The sequence below is a fragment of the Canis lupus genome, chromosome 5 (genome assembly GCF_048164855.1).
Source record: "Canis lupus baileyi chromosome 5, mCanLup2.hap1, whole genome shotgun sequence".
NCBI lineage: Eukaryota > Metazoa > Chordata > Mammalia > Carnivora > Canidae > Canis > Canis lupus.
In genome coordinates, this window is record NC_132842.1 from 48,367,418 (window position 1) to 48,391,023 (window position 23,606).

At 39.8% G+C, this 23,606-nt stretch overlaps 2 protein-coding genes across 6 annotated transcripts in view; one reads left to right on the forward strand and one right to left on the reverse strand.

The window, feature by feature from the left end:
- NDUFAF2 (NADH:ubiquinone oxidoreductase complex assembly factor 2) overlaps nt 1–11,737 on the forward strand; it is a 155,929-nt gene extending 144,192 nt beyond the window's left edge. The window contains exon 4 of the mRNA XM_072826588.1: nt 11,425–11,737. Within this exon, the coding sequence (XP_072682689.1) occupies nt 11,425–11,676 (252 nt within the window). The 3' untranslated portion in view covers nt 11,677–11,737. The remainder of the gene's footprint in view (nt 1–11,424) is intronic.
- Nucleotides 11,738–15,491: 3,754 nt separating this feature from the next.
- Nucleotides 15,492–21,182, reverse strand: SMIM15 (small integral membrane protein 15). 5 transcript variants are annotated; one of them, XM_072826593.1, is made up of 3 exons: nt 21,037–21,182; nt 19,438–19,564; nt 15,492–18,564 (listed from the first exon to the last, which is right to left on the reverse strand). In XM_072826593.1, the coding sequence occupies exons 2-3, from the start codon at nt 19,537–19,539 to the stop codon at nt 18,328–18,330; spliced, it is 339 nt and encodes a 112-aa protein (XP_072682694.1). In that variant the 5' UTR covers nt 19,540–19,564; nt 21,037–21,182; the 3' UTR covers nt 15,492–18,327. The 5 variants fall into 5 exon arrangements, with proteins under 5 accessions (XP_072682694.1, XP_072682695.1, XP_072682693.1 ...); XM_072826594.1 differs by having other exon boundaries at nt 20,846–21,045; XM_072826592.1 differs by lacking the exon at nt 21,037–21,182 and adding an exon at nt 20,714–20,855.
- Nucleotides 21,183–23,606: the final 2,424 nt, after the last annotated feature.

Here is a 23,606-nt window from a genome sequence, read left to right on the forward strand (position 1 = left end):
TAAGATTGGAAATGCTTACTTAGGCAAAGAGTATATAGAAAAAGGGGAGGACCTCGAAGAGAGTCCTGAAGCACTTCAGTTATTTGGAGGTTCAGCTAAGAAGGAACTAACAGTTTGATGCATAGTATTTGGGTCTGTTATAGACATCTCAAATTCAGTGTGTCTCCAAAAGAATTCTTCTTCCCTGTTTCCTCCCATGGTTCATAGCGTTACCCATCATCACTCCATCGTCATCATCAGAGACTTGGGGATTGTTCTGGTCTGGTTCACCTCCACATTTGGTGACCAAGACCTTTCTCATCTTGACTATCATCACAATCTGTCTTTTCCTCTCCATCTCACTACCTGTCTTGGTTCCTGCCCTAATAACGTCTCACTTCCATTTCTGTAGTAGCATCCTATCTGATTTCTCTATTCCAGTCTCACTCTCCTCCAATCTAATTTTTACAGTTGCCAAAATCATTTTTTCTTAATGTGGTATAAACACATAAGTCTCCTGCTAATGGTTGCCAGATTTTGCAAATAAAAATACAGAGCACCTAGTTAAATTCAAGTTTCACACAAACAATGGATAATTATAAGGGTAAGTATATACCATACAATATAGAAGAACCACGTATACAAAACAATTTGTTTATTTGAAATCCAAATTAACTAAGCATTCTTCTCTTTTATACGGAAATCCTACTCTTGCTTCACAGTCAAAATATTTCACCATGGCTTTCAGGATAAAAGCTTAATGTCCTAACATTGCATTGTAAGATTTAGCACGTTCTCACCCCTGCAAGTCCTCACCCCTTCCCAGCATGCGTCTTCTCTTCTCAGTTCTCTCTTGTCAAGACTCAGACCTCATCCCCTCAGGGAAGTCATTTCTGTTGTTAAGACTTAGACCTCACTCCCTCGGGGAAGTCATTTCTGACCCCCTCCTGCCCACTCCGTGGATAATAATAGAAACGCCAGCTTTTCTCCTGCAGTCTCAAAACATTCTTTGCTTAATATTATTTCAGAATCTGTCATCTTGTAATTTGATTAATTTTTTAACCTGTCTCTCTTCCTGAGATTGTGAGTTCCTGGAGTTTAGGCGAAAGGCTGTGTCTTCTCACTGTGTGGGCTCTCAGTATCTAAATGAACCAGTGAATGAGCAAATGAGAAAGTAGAAAAGAGCCCTATAAGCAGCAGCCGCAAAAGTGATCATTGGTGTTCACGGAGCTCTTCCCTGCCTTGACTCCTGGATAAGTCTGCGTCGCAGCAGGAACCTCCTTTGTTTGTTTTCCCCTCAACCCCCAAGGAAGCTCCTAGAGTGGAAGCCAGGTTTTGTTCTCTGAATCCCCAGGCCCCTGAATTGGAGGTGCTTGTGTAAATTCATTCAATGAAAGAAAGAACGAAAAATGCATGAATGAATGAGTATGCAGGGCCACAAGTTTATTGTTCCTTGCATCAAAGGACAGGGCCTCTGCATTAGGACCTGGGAAGGTAACCTCCCTCCATGACCACAACAAGTTTGATTGTTCCTCCCAGCTCCTTTCCTTCCCTCTCTCAACCTACGAGAGAACTGTTTTCTCCCTACAGCAGCTGGCATGTAACAGCTCTTTAAGTGTTAGCAGTCATTCACAGATGGAGCCTCCTTCTTCCTCCAGGGCTCCAGCCTCTGCCCTTTCTTTCCCACTCTAGGAGCCCAGGCCTGAAAAGCCACAGGGACCTGACATCGCTTCTCTCCCAGGGATAATGGGCTTCCCCACTTCTCCCACAGGGGAGCAAGGTTTTCTTTGTCTCCCACCAGGGCAGTGCAATTAAATAGGACTAAAGTTAAATGACTCTAATTATTTTTTTATTAATGTTTAACTGCCATATTTCTTTTTCAATTAAGTAATTGTATCTTTATGCTCAAAGGTCTTTTTTTTTCATATAGATGGAAGTTCATTTATTTTATTAAAAGAAATACCACCTGCAAAACTGTTAATGACTTGAGCTCTGTGATTAGTTCATTTTAGTAACATTTTGAGATGTAATAATTAATCTGGCTCAAGTTCAAAGACAGAAAACTCAATGCCAGAAATTCCTAGCCAGCAAGGAATATAAACAAATCTTAACAATTGTCCCCTCAAATAACAAAAATCATTGAGATCAACTTCTTGCAATTATGTTTTTTAAAAATGCAGGAGAGAAGTTCAAGAAAGCATGTCAAAACAACAAAACTCAGTCTGCATTTTCATGATTGTAATTGATCAAAGTCTGTTTGCAATAGATTCGAATGTGAATAAATTAAATGTGACATTGATTTGGCAGAGGCACACTAGTGATTGGCAAGAGTACATAGCAAGAGCAGCTTCTACTGCTGGAGAACTTGCTTGCTCGTTGTCTCATTCTAATAGATTTCTTAGCAACCTGGTGCTGTTTTACTAACCTAAGCGTTGTCATTTATTTACTCTTTTGGTTTCGTATCCCATCCAGCCAAGATTGAGTTCGTTTTTGATTACAATCTAGCAGGCATTGCCTTGGATCTGAACACAGAGTACCTTTTGGTGACCTATGCATCTCCCTGCTTTTCCTCCCCTCTCTTTCATATATTGAAAAAAGGTGATCTATTAATTTTATTTCATCCTGGCAGTTCAACTTATCCAACTAGAAAATATAGTTTAAAGCAACAATTTGGCAACATTTTCAAACTTAAGCATTGCTATCGTTATTTGTTAGGCCTAGAATCATTTTTTGGTATGTTACAAAAATGACAATGTAAAAAGCATATCCGACTTAGAACATTTTGAAATAGTTGTACACCAAATTCCCATTATAGCAATGTTGATTGTGGGGTGGGGGGCCAGGGTATATTCTGGAAGGCTACTTTCTGGATGAGACCATTGTATAGTAACCAAATGTGTATGATTTGGGGACCTGGAACATGCTTTCTGCCAAATTTTCACTTACAATGTATTTACTAAATCTTTTGTATTCTTCAGAGAATGTTTTTTTTCTTTTTCTTTTTTTTTTTTTTTTGAGAATCTTTTTTCTTAAATTGACCAAAGGCAGTATGCTCATTCTTTAAGACTTTTAATATTCATTAAAATAAAAAATAGTATGTATAGTTTAAATTATGGAAAGAAATTCATGGAGCTATCAAAGTCAAATGTATTTATAATAAATATAGCACAAGTGTGACAAAAGGTGAAAAAATGTATGAAGTGGGGAAATGTACTTAGTAATTTAATTATTTTAGAAAATTGATCTTTAAGACCAAAACTTTCATCGTATCTTTATCTTACATGCACTTTGAAAAGCATATATCTAGATCCAGTAGTTATTAAAGTTAGATTTACATTAAGCTTTTGCCACAAATATGTTGCTAATTTATAATTTCAAATTAAAACTTGTAAAGACTTCAGTGTCTTTCTTTTTCATATGTAGTATAACTTGATCATTATGAAATGGCCATGGTTTTATTCCCACAGACTTTCAAAAAAAAATCTACTGACATGGCCAATTTTATCATTATGCATAAGACTGACTCCTACATCTTTGCTTGCTCTTGAATTTAATAAACTTTCTAACAGTAAAGAACTGTTTAATTTTCTTCAAACCATATTTAGATTTTATCTTGAGATGTGTTTTGTACTTGTTTGAACATAGTTATGTATGGTGTACTTGGAATTCACAAGTACTTAAAACCAAATGGAGACCATTTATAAATGCTAAACTCCAAAGAAGCATGGAACCAGAACATCAAAGAAGCATTGGGTTGTAATATATATGTACATGTGTATCGTGCCTGCCTTTTTTCCTAGCTGGATTCATAGCACTTTTAAAACAATCATTATAATTCCCTAATAAAGGACATACCATTAGCTCTGTTCCATTTCTAGATCCATTTATATGAAAATTATCAAATAATTTTAAAATGTATTATCATGGAATTTCATGTTTAACATGCATGTCACACCATCATCATCATATATATGTATATAAGAGAGTACTACTGAAATACTCCTTGATAGAAGAATTCTCATTTGAAATAGGGTTAGGGGATTAGGATCTTGAATTATATTGTGAAACCATCATTTGCTTTTATTTATACATATGGCACTACAAAGAAATTTAAAAGTACTAGTGAGGGGCAGCTTGGTGGCTCAGTCAGTTAAGCATCTGCCTTTGGCTCAGGTCATGATCCCAGGAGCCCTGCTTCTCTCTCTCTCCCTCTGCTCCCTCTGCCTGCCACTCCCCCTGCTTGTGCTCTCTCTCACTTTCTCTCTCAAATAGGTTAATAAAATCTTTAAAAAAATACTCGTGGCATTTTATGTATCTTAAATTTGTAATAATGGGTAATTTGTATTTACCTTGTTTACTAGATATATGTGTAAAAACACGATACTTCCAAGATGTTTTTGTATATGCTTAGATCTGTATCCAAATATTCAATTCTATTTAATAAAATAGACTCCAAATTGTTCATTCCCATATGTCTGGTCCACGCGTGGCCCCAAAGATGCAGAATGCAGTGGATACCTGAAAAATCTTGAGTAACCTTTTAAAAAAAAATTTTTTTTTTAAGATTTTATTTATTCATGAGAGGCAGAGAGAGAGAGAGAGGAAGAGATACAGGCAGAGAGAGAAGCAGGCTCCATGCAGGGAGCCCAATGCGGGACTCTATCCCCGGACTCCAGGATCACACCCTGAATCAAAGACAGACGCTCAACTGTGAGCCACCCAAGCGTCCCCTGAATAACCTTTTTTGACTCACTTAGATGTTTCTCAGCCCTTCTCACTCCAGTACTTGTTGAGTAATCTAAACTTTCTTGCAGCCAGGATAACTTCGTCAAGAGCACTTGTAGGCAGCTCTCTCCCTTCTCTCGGATACTAGAACTGAGTTCCAAGGTTCAAGTTTACATTGCCTCGGTTTCTGTAATCTCTTCTGTAATCTCTTCTGCCTCATTACACAGATTTCTAGTCCTATCCTGCCATTTGTTTTACCTCTTTTTATATTTCCAGTATTCAGTCTGTTACCCAGCATCTCCCACAGGTATAACTTATATTAGAGCTGATTTCTACACCATCTTGAAAAATTCCTGTATTCTAGAATTTGCATGAGGGACCATATGATTCGAGTGGGATTATATCATGGCTAAAGTCTACAAATGTGCTATAAGTCAACAAGTTAGAAGATTGCATTTTCAGGGTTCCTGGGTGGCTCAGTCAGTTGAGCATCTGCCTGCAGCTCAGGTCATGATCTCAGGGTCCTGGGATTAAGCCCTGCATCAGGCTCTCTGCTCACTGGGGAGCCTGCTTCTCCTTCTCCCTCTCCCGGTCCCTCTGTTCTCTCTTTCAAATAAATTAATAAAATATTAAAAAAAAAAGAAGAAGAAGATTGTATTTTCAAGCTTTTTGTCTGTATCTTATTAATCTAAAAAAACCTTTCAGTCTTTTCGCATTACACTTAGTTTGCAACACTGAGTAGAGTACTGCAGCACCAAAAGGGCTCTTAAGCAGAGTTCAGCCAAGAAGTGGCCCTGGAAGGGGCTTGAGCTACACCTTTTGAGGCTTGAGTTCACACTGTCAAATTCATGAATTATATACAATAAATAACCATTAACTTGACTGTGCTAAAAACAGGGGTGAGCTTTTTAAAGGCATCCAGAACTTTTCCTTTTTTAAAAAAAAAAAGTCTTCACTGTAATCCTTCACAAACAATGGTCATGTATAATATGACACAGAAAATACATAAATTCAAACATTTAATAGCAACATAGTACTTTTTACAACTGAATTTGTCTTTTTTCCCAGTGTCAAGGCTCCATAAAAAAAGTCTAAGCTAATTTGCTCCAACTGAACACTCTGCTGCCTGTTGAAATGAGGGAGATTGTCACAGAATAGTCATTCATTAACAGTATATTTAGGGAAAGTTCTGAAATAACAGATTTTGCTATAGCTCATGCTTTCTCTGTTTTGAGTATGGTTTCTTTCTCTTCTTGCTTGAGCTTTAGTTAAAAATGATATCCTTCAGTACTTCACTCCCAGGGTCTCTTGGATGTGACCTTCTTAGAATGGCATTGACCTCATGCATGAAGGTCAGCTTCACTGGGCTCAGCCTCAGATGGAGAAAGACCATTGTTAGGACGCCTGGGTGGCTCCCTTGAGCATCTGCCTTTGGCTCAGGGCATGATCCCAGAGTCCCAGGATGGAGTCCCACATCAGGCTCTTTATCAGGAGCCTGCTTCTCCCTCTGCCTGTCTCTGCCTCTCTCTGTGTGTCTCTCATGAATAAGTAAATAAACTCTTTATTAAAAAAAAAAAAAAAAAAGATTTTTATAGGTAGAGGTAGAAGCAGGCTCCCTGCAGAGAGCCTGATGCAGGACTCGATCCTAGAACTCCAGGATCATGCCCTGAGCCAAAGGCAGATGTTCAACCACTGAGCCACCCAGGGATCCCAAATAAAATCTTTAAAAAAAAAGACCGTTGCTGACATTGCTGCTTCAAATGTCCGGCCAGGGAAGCCAGGACAATGGTGTAGGACATGGAAGGCTTGGTGGGCTGAGGCTCTGTGTTGGGTAGGAGTAGGGAGGGAGTGAGGCACTGTCTGACTCCCAGCTAGTGCTATTAATTTGAGGGCTGCATATAATCCCAACAGTCCCCTTGCTTTCAGGCTATACTTGTCATCAAAATAACTGATATCTTTGCAAACCTTATGAAGTCCTTTTGGTGGGGGTACAATCATGATAAGCCTCAAAATCCATAGCAGTAGTTTCCATAGACAATATGATGATACTCATGTGCTCAAGGAACGTACAGTGAGTGACATAAAGTTCCAGAGCATCAGGCACATAACAGAGTGCCTGCAAATCTAGCATTTTCTATGCAGTGATGTCCTCCATTCTCATCCTTCTGTCACTAGCCCTTCCGTTATGTAGATTCAAGTTTTCATCTTGTATCATTTTCTTTCAGCCTGAAGTACTTTCTTTAATGTTTCAGTTTCCTGAAACTGAATTTTTAATTTATTCTAATTAATTTAAAATGTGTGGCTAGTGGCTACTATATTGGACAATGCATGCCTAGAGTTACGTCTACTCTTATGCCAGTTTATCCTTACTCCTAAAGAGTGATCTTTCTGAAGTATTTATACTGAATGCCTTGTGTATTCGGTGAGGCATCTCTGGCTGACTAGAACTTGAATGTCTTGTAGCTTCATGCACGCTCCAGCAGTTGTTCAGTTTACAGCTCCTTGGTAGTTATTCCTGGCCCTGTAGCATCTCACCCTAGCAACATAAGCTTAATACTCAGCTGAATACTCAAGTGGTCCCCTAAGCAGATTTCTGGGACTTTTTTTTCTGCATATTCTGGTATCCTGCCCCACAAATTCTAGCTTCCTCAGCCTTGGTAACCAATGTCTCTATCTCTTTAGCACAACTTCTGCTTGGGTTCCCCCACCCTATGCAGCAGCCCATATTATGCCTCCAGGCAGAAAGCTGAGGTAATACAGGGCTCATTTCATTTGTGTGCTGCACTACTTAATATTTAATACCTGAAAAGTTTAGTATTTTTTGTCCAGCTTTCTAGTTGTTATGGCAGAAAGACTAGTGTAGTGCCAGTTACTCCATCTTGGTCTCAAGCCAGTAGATTTATTTTACTAACACCTCTATTCTCAATCAAGTGGCAATGGGTGCTGCTTTATTGAAGGCTGTAGCACATTAAAATATTGAAGATTTTTCAGTCCAGCAAAATCACGAACTTTGTCTTTATTCTTCATTAGAGTAGCCATTGATATGGGGATTCTGCTATTTACAAGGTTTTCACAACAAATAGTTATTCAATGTTTGTCCACTATTTAAATATTCACCTGTACTCTCTTCTATTGTCTTAACCACTGCCCAGCAGCTAGTTCTTTCCCAGTCCTCAAAACAGCCTGTGGAAGAAAACAGCATGGTTTCCTCCACGTTACACAAGAAAATTGAGATACAGAGAGGTTCAGCAACTCTTGACAGGGTCACAGAGCTGGTACATGTCCAAACTGGGATTTGTATGCAGATAGTCCTGCTTCAGAGCCCATGGTTTTAATCACAGACTTTCAGAAGCCCTAACAATGTGAACAAGTATACATGTGAGTATTTGAGGTATAAATATTCATACATACACAGTCACATTATTCCCATTTTCAGATAAACTGAGCTTGAAAAAAACTTAAGTGACCTTCTTGGTATCACAGCTAGTAAGAGGTAGTTTGGCATTAAAACTATGTCTGGGGGATCCCTTGGTGGCTCAGTGATTTAGCACCTGCCTTTGTCCCAGGGGCGTGATCCTGGAGTCCCGGGATCGAGCCCCACATCAGGCTCCCTGCATGGAGCCTGCTTCTCCCTCTGCCTGTGTCTCTGCCTCTGTCTCTCATGAATAAAGAAAATCTTAAAAAAAAAAAAAAAAAAAAAAAACTATGTTTGAGTCAAGGAAATATGTGGATGATCATCACAGTGCCATTTTTTTTGAATGAAAATGTGTCACTTTAGGGGCAGCCCCAGTGGCGCAGCGGTTTAGCGCCGCCTGTGGCCTGGGGTGTGATCCTGGAGACCCAGGATCGAGTCCCACATCAGGCTCCCTGCATGGAGCCTGCTTCTTCCTCTGCCTGTGTTTCTGCCTCTCTCCTCTGTGTCTTTCATGAATAAATAAATAAAATCTTTAAAAAAAAAAAAGAAAAGAAAAAAGAAAATGTGTCTTTTTGGAAATAACAGTAGGGGTGTTCACTCAGTAAATTGTGGTACAATGCTAAATCATACAACCTTCTTTTTTTATGTTGAATATTTTCAGGGAGAAAAGCAGCATATGAAAGGATATTTATATTAAACATATAAACATTTTATATGAAGGAAGGCCCACTTGCTTGCTCTTAGTTTATTTCTACACATTGAAACAAACATACTAGTTTTATTGATGAACGTACTGAGACTGAAGGTGGTGGTGTTCAAAGGAAATGAAAGGAAAAATTCTTATTTTACGGTAATTTCTACTGTAAAATAGGCTTTGTTACAAAATGACTTAACTCTCCAGATTCATGTTTTTTCCATCTAACTTTCATCTTATCTATTCTAAATATTTACAAAACTAGATTTCCTTTCATACATGATTTATGTTCTGTTTAATTTTTTTGGAGGCTGTTAGGAGGGGTCTGGTAACAGTTTAAAAGAAAAGACAAGGGAAATTCTTTCCTAGGTAAAATGATAATCTCCATGTTTTTCAACTCTTGAAATTTTTAATCAGTCTTCATGTTAAAATAATTAACATATTCAGAAGATTGAGTTTTTCATTTGCCTAAATGGCTGTTGTAAGAAACTGATTTGGCAGAGTGATGGTGAATAGAGAACTTATGTGAAGACAGAACAAAAGAAAGAACAGCTCTCTGCCTTCACCTGTCTTTATGCAGCAGCTAGAGGTTTACACCAGCTGTAAGACTGCAGAAGAGCTGAGGTAAATAAAGCAGGAATGGGAGCTTCAGGGGTTGTGATGTGACTGATCCCCTGACACCAACACCAAACAAGGTGCATACCAACTTCTCAGTAGCATCTTGCTACCTGGGGTGGTTTACCACTGCAAGTTCAACTGAAACTCAAGTTTCATTGAGTTCAACTCAATGAAAGTTCCGTAGCTTTCATTCTGCTCCAGGGCTTCCATGAAGACACAGAAGGGCATAGAGGGTATTGAAGAGTATAGGGATATGGAAAACGTATTTTTTTCTACTTCCACTGTTTCCTGTATTGTATTGACAAAGATTTCCTTTGTGACACATGGTCACTTCACCTGACAACTCTACAGGGTGCCTAAAAGCCTCACTAGTCTCACCCTCGCTCATAATAGCTGGCCTTGAACCCAGTTACTGTGGTTATTAAACTATTCATGGGGAATTGGTCTGTTGTAGAAATCACATGAATATTTAGTCTTTCCCAAACATGTTTGCTTTGAAGGGGAAGTTGCACTAGATGGGCCCTTCTTTGTGCTTAAAACTAATTCCATTAACACTCTGTGCCCCCCAAAAACTTTTTAAGTAAAAACCATTCAAATCAAATGTAATTTTAATTATCAGTGTTTACCTTCTAAGGGCTAATACTACTTGAAATCCACTTTAGAAACAGGAAGGTTGCATCATACATTTAGATACGTAGAGGTTGCTTTTAAGGGTCGTTTTTTTAGTGTTGAAATTAAAACACGTGACTTGGAAGAACTTGTTCTTGTCAGTGTTGTCCAATATTAGTTACATTAACATTCAACTTTTTTAATATTATAAATGATATGTTAAGGAAAAATTTAAAAATACAAGCAAAAAATATTTAAAAATATTACCTGCTTGAAAGTAAGAGGAAGGGATCCCTGGGTGGCGCAGTGGTTTGGCGCCTGCCTTTGGCCCAGGGCGCGATCCTGGAGACCCGGGATCGAATCCCATGTCGGGTCCCGATGCATGGAGCCTGCTTCTCCCTCTGCCTGTGTCTCTGCCTCTCTCTCTCTCTCTGTATGACTATCATAAATAAATAAAAATTAAAAAAAAAAAAGAAAGAGGAAGAAGGGATCAATAAAGATAAAAGATGTAATGACTTTATTTCATGTTTTTAAGGTGCACATCTTTTCAAATTTTAACATCACTGAAATGAGGATGTGTGGAGTTTGCCTTTTGTAGTGGTCTGTGTAACTGTGTAACAGTGATGCTTCTTACATCTTAAATTCGATGTTTCCACTGTAATCAGTGAAATAAAGTAATTTGGAGTATAGATCCTTATGGGTTGAATAGCAATTCTGAGGGACAGAACTGCATTGCACAAATAGCTTGTACTAATCTGAGGAAGCATTTCCAAAAGCAAAGTGCCTCTGCCACTGGCGCCCAGGGCATGCTGAACTGATTCCCTCCTCATCCTCCTCCTCACCGCCACACCCACGACTCCAGGAGAGAAAGGGACGTAGATGGGACTTGGTTCTGGTGCTATAGGGGGTGGCAGCAGCATCCATGCTTTCATTCCCACAGAAAATTAGACTGGTGGGAGCAGCTTGCTGAGGCCCTCAACCCTTCACTTCCTCTCTAGTACCACCGATGATCAATTTCGAGCCAAAAAATAGCTAAGCTTAGGAAATCTTTGACAGTGACTTATGCTCTTGTGTAATGTTTCATGTTAAGTAGTTTGTTTCATTTCTTGGGTAATTGAATAGTTTTGCTTTGTGGTCCTTCACGTCTTACTACAGTATTGACAGCAGAGCTGTTTAATTCAAATTATAATGGTACAGTATCAGATAACTTTTTTAAGCTTGTCCTGTGCATATCTATGTTTTATTTTAATTGAAAGCAAGTATCATGTGTGTGTGTGTGTATATATATATATTTATTTATTTATTTTACTTTCACAAAACCAATAGAGCTTGGGTTTAATCTAACTCAAATTTAGTAATGTCTTCCATTTGTATATACATGCAGGAAATACTAAAGAATGAAAAAAAAAGAGAAGATATTAAAATTAAAAGTCAACATCTTTATGAAGAAGAAAAACTCCTTAGCAAAGGGAGCAAGGAAGAACTCTTGGCTCAACCAGTTCAAACTCAGATCAAAGGGCATGCCTCGGCTCCATACTTTGGAAAGGAAGAACCTTCCGTGGCTCCCACCAGCACTGGTAAAATCTTTCAACCGGGATCCTGGATGCCACAAGGCAGCAAGAACCCAAATCAATGAATGCGCTGTGGTAGTATTTCATTTGTGTAACTTTTTTTAACAATAAAAGAAGTAAAAATTATTTTGTTATTTTCTGAATATACAGTAATTCTCAGTTCCATTAAGCTTTTTTTTTTTTAAGATTTTATTATTTATTTATTCATGAGAGACACAGAGTAGAGAGAGAGACACAGGCAGAGGGAGCAGCAGGCTCCATGCAGGGAGCCTGATGTGAGACTCTGATCCAGGGTCTCCAAGATCACACCCTACGCTGAAGGCAGCGCTAAACCGCTGAGCCACCCGGGCTACCCAAGAATTCATTTTTAGTATGCATAAGAAATGTGAGGTTATGAACTATATATAGAAGCCTATTTTTTAAAGATTTTTAAGTAATCTATACCAAACATGGAGTTCAAACTTACAACTGAGATCAAGAGTCGCACACTCTACCAACTGAGCCAGGCACCTCAAAATCCAACTTCTTTTAGGTATAACTCCTTCATTTGCTTTAGTCATCATCCTATTTATGAACTTGCTTAGGTTTTCCCTTTTAGGATTTCTCCCTCGTGAAGTATCTTATAGCTTTATGCGCTCAGTACATTTTGAATCCTTATGATCATTTAGGAACTCCAATGTATATCATGAAAGATAATGGTAATTAGTGCTGTCTCCTACTAAAGTACCCAGTGAAGAGAAAAATGAGAAGACTGCCATTTCTGGAGAAGCATTCTGTTAAGATTCTGAAGGATTAATAAGCATGAACTTATTAAACATGCTCTTATTAAAACATGTGGAGGTGAAGAAAATGTAGTTGATAAATCAAAAAAAGCCACAAAAGCCTGGAGTTTGAAAAGAGAAATTAGTAGGACCAATAGAAGATAATCATCACAAAGTCTGAAGGGACAGTAAAGAGAAATGGTATGTTAACTGGAGTTCCCTAAGATAAAAAATTATTTTGAGAGAGGCACCTGGGTGGCTCAGTTAAGCATCCGACTCCTGATTTCAACTCCTGTGCTCAGGTCATGATCTCAGGTCTGTGAAATTGGGCTCCATGCTGGGTGTGAAGCATGCTTGGAATTCTCTCTGCCCCTCCCCCCCCCTTAAAAAAAAAAAACAGTATTTTGGGAAAATGAAATATAGGCGAGGGCTCTCACCAATTCCACTGACAATGGGAATTCCAGTGACTTGTATATTTAAGAAAAACATAAGATGGGTGATGTTAAAACACTCATTATTATACTAAAGTATTTTTGAAGGGTCATATGTTTTCTGAAGTATACAACTAAGTTTTTGTTGCTAATACATACTGCTCACAGTGTTATGGCATTATAATAGGTGCTCAATAAATATTTACGGAGTGATTCAAATTTTAATGCTCTATAGGAAATCCTTGGTTCTTTTTTTTTTTTTTAAGACCTTTTTTATTTATTCATGAGATACAGAAGGGAGGCAGAGACACAGAGGGGACGCAGGCTCCCTGCAGGAAGCCCAGTGCGGGACTCACTCATGCCCTGAGCAGAAACCAGATGCTCAACCACTGAGCCAGGCGTCCCAGTTACATGTTTTAATACTGAATTCTTAAAAACACATAGGTTAACATTTTTACTTAATAGAAGGTAAAAATTTTAATTGCTTAAGAAATAAATTACAGAAAAATACAACTTTGTAAAACAGAATATTAAAACAAATAATCAAACGTTATTTCCATAACATACTTATTGAATGACAAAAAAAAAGACCCTTGGTGAAAATACTATCATTCCAGCACCTGTTAATATGAGGTCAACCGTTGAGTCTCTGTATCATTACAGAATATTACATTTTACCATACACGCAAAAAAAGGAACTAGCCACTAGGCAATAGAAAAAGAGGTAAAATTGATAAAATAGTGCAATTGATTATAAGTTAAGATTTCTTGAATCTTGGTTTATGAGAAAAAATACAAATGTTCTAACATGCTAAAATATTTCTATTAGATTAAATGAAATCTATACATATCTTTTTATAAATGTTTGCCTTTTAGTCTATAAATATCTTAACATGACAATTTACATTTTTAATTTGTTTTCCTTTTAAAATACTTGTTTTATTAACTACATAGAATAAACTGATGGCTACCAGAGTGGGGAGGAGGATGGGAGGATAGGTGAAATCAGTGATGGAGATTATAGGGACACTTGTGATGAGGACTGGGTGTCGTATTGAAGTGCTGAATCACTAAATTTACACCTGAAACTAATGTTACACTGTATGTTCACTAACTGGAATTTAAGTAAAAACTTAAAAAATAAATACTAAGTAGATGAGGCATAAAAAATAAAATGAAAATAGCTGTTTTACATAACCAGAAAAGAAAATCTTAACCAGAAGTCTTAACCAGAAGTCCTTGTGGGAGAATACCTGAAGTAAGATTATGATACTGGCCCACCATTATTAGTAGAGCATACACTTTTTTCAAAAAAGATTTTATTTTTAAGTAATCTCTATACCCACCATGGGGCTCAAACTTACAACTCTGAGATCAAGAGTTGTACACTCTAGCCAGATGCCCCTAGAGCATGAAGTTTTAAAGTGATTTCAAGGGGTGCCTGGGTGGCTCAGTTGGTATCTGCCTTCGGCTCAGGCCATGATCCCAGGGACTTGGGGGTTGAGCCCCAGGTCAAGCTCCCCCCTCAGCAGGAAGCCTGCTTTTCCCTCTCTCTCTGCTGCTCCCCCTGCTTGTGCTCTAATAAATAAATAAAATCTTTTTTTAAAAAAGTGATTTCAAGAAGTGAAAATGACATTTCTAGTAATTCATCCACACTCCTTTCCTCAAGACTAACATTTTTTGGATGACTGGTGGCACTGTTAGGTGGTACGGGAACAGAGTTAAATGTCCTACATAAAAATGAACTATATAACCTTGCCCTAATTCAATTTACCTTTCTAAGCAATCTTTTTTTATATTTGGCTTTTATGCCAGACACGTGCCAAACACAATTAAAGTATCAAAGTATTAGTTTGTCCACCATATGTCATATCTTAAATAGTTATATTTTGGACAGTTACAAGTTTTTTTTAAAAATGAAAAGGTCTTGGGATGCGTTGGTGGCTCAGTGGTTGAGTGTGTCTGCCTTTAGCGCAGGGCATGGTCGAGGTCCTGGGATCCAGTCCTGCATCAGGCTTCCTGGGAAGAGCCTGCTTTTCCCTCTGCCTATGTCTCTGCCTCTCCCTCTGTGTCTTTCATGAATAAATAAATTTTTAAAAATTTTTAAATGAAAATGTCTTTATTTTTTTCAAGACAGACTTTAAACCTAAGCAAAGGTTTAATTCCAAAAATAAAAATGTTCATTTCAAAGTAATTAAAGTATCATATATACCTTAAGTACTTTCTCAGAGGTAAACTGTTCTTGATTTCCCATGCCTGTGCTATACATGCATGTAGCAGATTTCTGACTGCTCAAGTACAGAAAATGTGTTGGCTATTGGGTTTAATTCTATAAATCTAGCCTATTAGCTATGCCTTGGATATATGAAGTTGAAAATCAACAAAAATGGAGGAAAAAATTTTTCCCATTATGTTATTCTTTTCCATTCCTACTTTTACTGATTTCTATCATTTAATCAGCCTGAACCAATACCATTATATTTTTAATGCTATCTCATTAACCACACTATTTAAAATGTGATCTGATCTCACCAAACAAAAAATAAAACACAAAAACAAAAATAAATGTAACTGGAATTTACATAGAACAGGCTTTCTCAAACGGTGTCTATGTTCTTTGGGGGAAAAACCAGAAGTGAGAAGAGTCTGTAATAATTAAATACAGTTAAAAGACTCCAAGAAATCACATAGGAATAATCCCGTGTTTTTTATATTTCCCAAACTTGTGGTATTTGAACATGGAATCTATTTTAATACATTTGAGAAGCACATACATATACATACGTATATATTTCAGATATAAAGTAAATCAGAGTTATGTTATAACCAATTCCAAACATAAAAACAATCATTAACAGGACACAGATTACCTCTAACGTAATACCAGATGAGGTGTAAAGTGCCCCTTACCCCTTTCCTTTACATTATGTGTAAGCAAAGAAGGAATGAGTCAGGAGCTGTTAATTATAATTTATCTCAACATTGGTTTTCAAGCTCACAGCTTGGAAAGCTTACTTTGCTTACTATAACCTCAAGAAATAAAAGTTAAAAATGCTATACTAAAAAGTGTATCTGATGTAGCAATACCATGCTGAAGTTTATCACGTGGATAGTATGGATCAAATTTTGACACACAAACCTTTTTTTCTTTTTTGGGTAAAATATCTATTATAGGCAGCCTGTGTTGTTCCCAAAACCAGGCATAAAAGGCTAATTGATGGGCAGCCTGGGTGGCTCAGTGGTTTAGGGCCGCCTTCAGCCCAGGACGTGATCCTGGGGACCCGGGATCGAGTCCTGCATCAGGCTCCCTGCATGGAGCCTGCTTCTCCCTCTGCCTGTCTCTATCTCTCTTCTCTCTGTCTCTCTCTCTCTCTCTCTCTCTCTCGCCGCCCCCTCCCGTGTCTCTAATAAATAAATAAAATCTTTAAATAAAAAAAGGTAATTGATTATATCCTCAAAACTTCAGAAGCAACATAAAAAGGCAATTTTTAAAAGAAATTTTATGCCTTATTAGGCATAGTAAGAATGATATTCTTTCATCAATAGTATTATTTGTTGCAGAGAAAAGACTGATTTTTCTGAAGAATCTCAACCCTCACAATACTCTATTTTGCATTCCCCATTTCCCCCACATAAACACAAACGTAAAGACATACATATTATAAAATCTGTCGATCTCACATATATAAAAAGGCTCCATAGATGTTGGGAAAAAACTAAAGCTGAAGAAACTGCCTATGTCAAACAAATTCAAAATTGGCATGTGTTAAGACTCGAAAAGAAATTATAGAAAAACAGATTTCAATACAAGAAATCAATGAAAGCACAGCTTTAGTAGATAATTGACAAATTTTACATGTATCTTAGCCTAATTTTTCTTAAACTGTGCTCTGCAGACCCAGGAGGACTAGGAGATACACAGAAGCAGTTTACGTTTTAATTTCAACTATTAAAACCTCAGTGACAATAAAGATATCCTAAATCACGTAAGTAACCTAACAAAACACTGAATTATTTCAGTGCCTGGAGACCAGTCTATAAGCATTCTCATGAGTCCTTAGGTTTTCATAGTTGAGAAACATTGCCCTGAACTTTTACAAGTAGGCTTGTAGCTATAAATAAATTCAGAACCCTTTGAAAAGTCTAACTTCAGTAACATATCTAACCCTCCGTTTAAAAAAAACAAAAACAAAAAACCCAGGACCTCTTTATAAAAAAGTATCAGATTTATTTCAATATCTAGTTTCATTTTTAAATTAAAGCTGGTGGACAATTATTTGTAATTTAAAATTCATTATCAGAGGTGAGGAAAATGTTAATAAGCTATTAGATACTGACAGTTAACAAAATTATTGGACTCTGCATTTATAAAAGCCATGTTTAATAGTAAAAAGTTCCAGTTATGCTACTTAATTGAAGGAAGTATCTTTTTAGCTCTTTATTTCTAATTTTAACACATTCTCATTTTGACATAATTTATCTTTTTCACCCAATTACTAGTATGAGGAACAAAATTTTTCCAAATGTTAAACTTTTACCACTTATGAAATAGGACTTAACTATTACTTTTTCAAAATTCCTTAAAAGAAGTCTGAAAGTTTAATTTTCACCATGAACCTGCTTGATCAGAAAGTACAGAACATCACTACTAGATAAATTAAAATGAAGAATGGAATAAAAACACACAAGTGGCATCTACATAATGAGCAAGTTATATAGTAAGACATATTAACTACACATTTCTACACAGCACAGTAAAGATTAAACTGCTTCCAAGGTACCACAAGCTTTGGCATTTTTACTGCAAGCTTTAAATCAAAGTGTTATTCTACTCAACAAGACAGCTCTGCGAAAATGGCAGTGTTCATAAGTACAAAAATTCTTCTACTTGGTAGGTGGTAATTCTACATAGCCAATAAGAGAATTCTTTATAAAATGAGATTTTTAAAAAATGCAAAATGTCTGATAATTATCTCAAAGGCTAAAATGAGAAAATGCAGAACACAAAGAGTCATTGGTTAATATGTGGCTTTGAGAAAGCCAGAAATGATTCTATTCCAGGAAGTAAGCAATAATGATAAAAGATGTAATTAATATATGGCTTTTAAGCCAAAGCACACTTTTCACCTCAGGACAGTTTTGACTATTACATCCTCAATTCCCTTCGCCCAGAACAGAACCCTGTTCTAAGCCATTATTTGAATAGAGTTCATAATGTATAGTCATTCTTCACCACCGGATGTTTTCATTTCAGAACATAAGCTGCCAAATGGCAAGTGACTAAGTCAATTATAAAGAATTTATAGCATAATAAATGCCAATTTACAGTAACTGTCATCAGACTTCTACACCAAAACCTAAAAGTTGCTGCAGTAGAGGTGACAACATGATTCTTCCATGAACTCAGACTTTGTTTACAACAAATTATAGCCATAAAAACCAGAAAAGAAACCTTTGTGGGCCCTTCCAATGCTGCATAATTTTCAAAATGATTTTCCTCTGGTTATACAGCCTGTTCATTCCTTCAATCCTTTTTTAGTCGTTTAGCTTTTGCAATATTTTCTTGACGTTTTTGTTTCTTCTTTTGCTCCTTTTCCCTGGCCTCAATCATCTTGGCCAATTTCCAGGACAGTACTGCACTTGCTAGAAACAATGGAGTAAGGGCCAAGATAACCGTTGTAAGGAAGCCATACGGGTCCTTTGCAGCCCATTCCACAACATACTCAGCCCAAGCCTTTATATCAAACATCTTTGTGGCCGTCTTCAGAAAAGGGAAGAGGGGGGCAACAAGAGAAAAGACTATGTGGTTAATCAAATTTTGAAAAAGTTACATCATACACTCAGTTAACTCAGAATTCTGTTGTAACTCATTAGGTTTTTGTTTTTGAAAAACCATCCATTAGTACTATTTTAATACGGACTGTTATCTCCAGTTAAGAAAAATAATTCAACTAGGGTAACACTTAAAAGTGTAAAGGTATAGAAGATAAAAAGTAAAAACCTTGTGGAATCTGTGTTCAGAAACGGCCAATTTTCTTTAGCAACAGACTTTTTAAAAAGAGTCCTGAGTCTTAAGCGCTCCTTCCAGGAAACAGCTGAATCGTGTTTGGTATTTTTTGACACAGACTTAGTATTATTAAGTACTAATTAACAAAAAAATACGATTCACCAAATTTGGTGTTTGAAAAGGACAAGCCACAGAATACATGAAAAGGTTGAGAGGAAGGTAATGAATGCATGGCTGTTTCCAGGGATGAAAAGGAGAGATGGTATGGGAGGCATGATTAATATCCACATTCGTGTGCAAAGAGACATAAGCAAAAAAAAGGACATGCTATCTTATGCCCTCTTTCCTCTCTAAAGATTCCTACTTGAGGACATAATTGAATAAATGAAAAAATTACCCATAACAGGTGCCAAGCATTTTGTTCCACTCTGAGTTGGTATGGGACGGCCATCTGGTAAATACGGATGGTGTGGATCTGAGTGACATTTTCTATTTTGCCCTAGAGGCTGATTTTCAACCTTTCGTGTTTGGGTCAACCTCTATTCAAAGGTGAAAATTAAGAATACTTGGGTAGGAATGGGTGTACATACATGCACAATTTTGGCTGGGATATAAAAAGCCATCTACCTTATGCTTGAGTAGTTCTTTCCAACTATGTCCTGGAATTACTGGTGAGCCAATTACAGTGTCAGATGACTCTTGCTTGTCTGTCGTCTTTAGTTCTACCATACACTTGTGAGAGAAAGTTTAAATTCTGTATTGAAAACAGATAAGAGGGAAAAAAGTCAACTTTTAGGATAATTGTGAAAATTTCAAATAGACTATTTTGAAATCCTACCTATGCAACCTATAAATGACATGTAAAATTGCCTAGCACACTATACACATTAGAACCTATTCTTTCCTAATTTTTTTTTAGGTTTTATTTATTTATTCACGAGAGACACAGAGAGAGAAAGAGAGAGGCAGAGGCACAGGCAGAGGGAGCAGCAGGCTCCATGAAGGGAGCCCGACATGGGGCTCGATCCCGGGTCTCCAGGATCAAGCCCTGGGCTGAATGCAGACGCCCAACCTCTGAGGCACCCAGGGGTCCCCTCTTCCTAATTTGAAGAAAGAATCCATGACAACTGCAAATGCCCTCTAAGAAAATCCTAATTACTGGTATAATTACAACTATTTTACTAAATTACTTCAAAATAAAACTATGAGGCTCACTGACATATAAAGAGAAAAATGAGTTCACTGATAAGTTACAGCATATCCGTTCCCAGGTTTTGAACTTTTTTTTTTTGGTCACTCTACTACACAATTCGTGTTCTTCACAGAAACCAAAGGAAAATACACATCATCACCCACAATCCCTTCACCTCCAAAAAAGTACCACAGGGGCAGCCGGGGTGGCTGAGCGGTTTGGCGCCGCCTTCGGCCCAGGGCGTGACCCTGGAGACCCAGGATCGAGTCCCACATCGGGCTCCCTGCGTGGAGCCTGCTTCCCCCTCAGCCTGTGTCTCTGCCCCTCTCTCTCTGTCTCTCATGTGCCACAGGCTTTACCATCCCTCCACCGGTCGCTTCATACTCAAACGTTCAAGTGCCGGTAGGGCCCTGTTAACGGGCCTGGCCTCCGCCCCCTGCCTGGGATTCTCGGGCCCACACGGAGGTCCATCTGTTGGTTCACAACTTCTCCAGCACGCTCACGAACTGACTAAGGCAAAATTCAGTGACAATCGAAGAAACTTTGAGAAGAAGAAAAATAAAAGAGTAACGCGGAAGTGAAGGGCCGGGCTCGTGGCAAAGTTCTAGCCACTAAGACAGAAAAGCCACGGCCCAGAGGCCGCCACGGCTCCCGGGCGCTTGCACGCGACCCAAACCCGCGAGGCCCCCGCCTCGGAGAAGTCAGTCATACTCTCCTCCCCCCGTGAGGGGTCGAGCCCGGCTTCACGTCCGCCCAGCCCCGCGCGGCCCTGACGGTGCGTGGCCGCCGTCAGCACGTCGCGTCCATCCTCGGTGGGGTCCTTTCTCCCTCTAGTTCCCTCACCCCATCCGGCCGCCCGCCCCAGGGGGCCACGTTAGCTCGCCCAGCGGCCTCGGCGGGAATCCGAGAGCGGGCGGGTCCCGGGCATCCGGGCGTGGTCCCGCCGCAGCTCGGGCCTCCTCCGGGCGCGCGGGCTGGCCCGGCGCCCCCCTCACGGCCGCGACCGCGGGCTCAGACCCCGACTCCCAACTCACCTCCAGGCCGGAAGCAGGAAGGCGGAAGCCGCGGCTGGCGCGTCCCGCCCCCCGGCCGGCCCCAGCCCGCAGGGGGCCCGAGGAAGTCGAGGGGCCAGTTTCCGGCGGCGCCATTGCGGTGCGGGTCCCGGGACCCCGGCCTGCGGGGCTCGCGGGGGCGGGGCGGCGCCCGGGGCCGCGAGCGGCGGGTGAGGCCTCTGCGGGGAGCCCGAGTCCGGCGCCTCCTGCGGGGGCCCAGGGGCGAGGTGGAGGCGCGGGAGGACGCCGGGAGCCGCGCCGGGGCGCCGCGGGGCGTCCGTCTCTGCCCCCGAGGTCAGCCAGGAGCCGGCGGTTGGTGCAGGGCCCCGACGGGTGAGGTCTGGAGCCCCTGGAAACACCCCCCGGACCGGTAGCGCTTGGTCTCCACAAGCCGCCCCGAGCCCAGGTGAGGGTCACCGAGCGACCGTCGGAGGATCCGGGCGAGCCCGTCCTCCCGGGCCACCCCGCCCCAGCCCCTGCCTCTTCTGGTTGGACAGGACCGCAGGCCGGGAGCCCGACCGTGGTGGATCCCCTGGACCTTGTTCCTGAGGGGAAATGCAAGCAGGCTGTGCGAAGAGGGGGTTTTTGTGGTTTGTTTTGAATTTGAGACCCTAACTCCTCTCACACCACACACACACACACACACACACGAAATGCTCCGTGCTTGCCCCAAAGTGAACTCGGCCAATGAACCGTCTGGGCGTAGAGTTCCGGCAGAGATGCTTGCTCTTTCAGTACACGAATCCAGGGATGCAAAAGTCAACCAGCAGAAAGAGCCACTTTAACACTGTCTTCTAATCTACAGGAAACTGAGGGATTAACTCTGGTTTGGTTGGTGACCAGGTTTTGTGATTGCTTGCACTGAGCTGCTCGCTCTCTCTGCCGCTTGCTCGCGAGTGTTGCAAGACCTCTTCACTTTCATGTGCCAAGTAAAGCAGGTTTTTATTCTTGAAAGACTATAGAACGTTCTCTTTGAGGAGCAAGCTGTGACATGCATAACTAGTTTAGATGGAACAGCAGTAACTATTATTTACCAGGCAACAGGCTTTTTGGCAAAAAAAACTAAACTACTGTCCGTCGGGCATACGTTAATGTTTGTGTGTTGTGTTAGCAGCAGTTGTTTTCTTACTCATTCTTGTTTGGAAACGTGGGTGATGGTTTCAGAGCTTATGCTGCTTGGACCCCGCCTGTACCTGTAGTAGCTGGAAGGAGCAGACTCAGCCACTGGATTGTGTATACAGAAAACTTTACTTGCTAGAAATCACTGACTATGTGATTTCTAAAAACTTGCTCAAATAGTAGTTCCAGGCAGGGTCAGAATGCATTTTAACGTCCTTCAGTGCAGAGGCAAGGTGTGCGTGATTTTTTTTTAATCTTGGATCCGCAGTATACCCAATTACCGCCTTCCCAGTAGTTTGCTCTGCTGCTTCTCCTGTTAAATGCATTGGAGTCTTGGGCTGCAAGAAAAGATGCATAAGAAGTAAGCTCTATAGCTGGTTGTAGTCTAGACCTTGCCTTCACAGCCTAATACTACTTACCTAGTTTTCAGCGCCAGGATGCAAGCCCAGGAATAGCATAGGGGTTGCCAGGGATGAGCCCCTTAATGCAACCTGCAGTGCCTTAATGAAACGTGGTGTGAAGGGGACGCCTGGGTGGCTCAGCAGGTGTCTGCCTTCGGCCCAGGGAGTGATCCTGGAGACCCGGGGTCGAGTCCCACATCGGGCTCCCTGCATGGAGCCTGCTTCTCCCTCTGCTTGTGTCTCTGCCTCTGCCTTTCTGTGTGTCTCTCATGAATAAATAAATAAATATTAAAAAAAGAAAAAGAAAAGAAAAAGAAAGAAAGAAAGGTGGTGTGAAGGTTCAGGTACTGTGCGCTGTTTTCTGTAGTCAGGAGTCCTAGCTTGTGAGTTGAGGTTCCCAGGCCTTGTCTCTGCTGTATACACTGGTATATCTGTATACACTGGTAAGTCACTCTGAGCCTGTTTCCTCTTCCTTATGTGGAATGTACACAGGTTATCTCTGGTGTTCTTTCAGCTTTAAAATTATGTCAGTTGGACTGGGTTTGGCCATTTTTCTAACTTATGTTTCGTAAGTGGCAGCAGAACCGGGAACTCAGTGGAAACATAGCCAATTTTCTTAAGGTCTTATTCTTTATTTGAAAAGATTCTTTTGGGTTTTTTTTCTTTCACAAATGTCCTTTAGAATGCCAACTTAGGATAACAAGGAAATAAGCTCGGCTTGTATTTATTAAGAAATCTTATTCATGTAACTTGAACCAGTTATCAGAACCCTACACTATTAAGAACAGTTTATCTTGGCATAATTCCTTGGTAGTGTATCACACCACCCTCCCCATTCACCCTAGTTATCTTGAAAAAAAGAACATTACAAAATTTTAATCTTTTTTTCTCTCTTAAGAAGGTAAGCCCTACTCTGTCATTTGTTCAAAAAGTATTTTTCTCCTGATGGTACAAAGTTAGATTTCACCTTGACTCTTCAAAATTGTGAATGAAAAAGAAAACATCATGAATGAGTAAAACCAGAGTAAGATT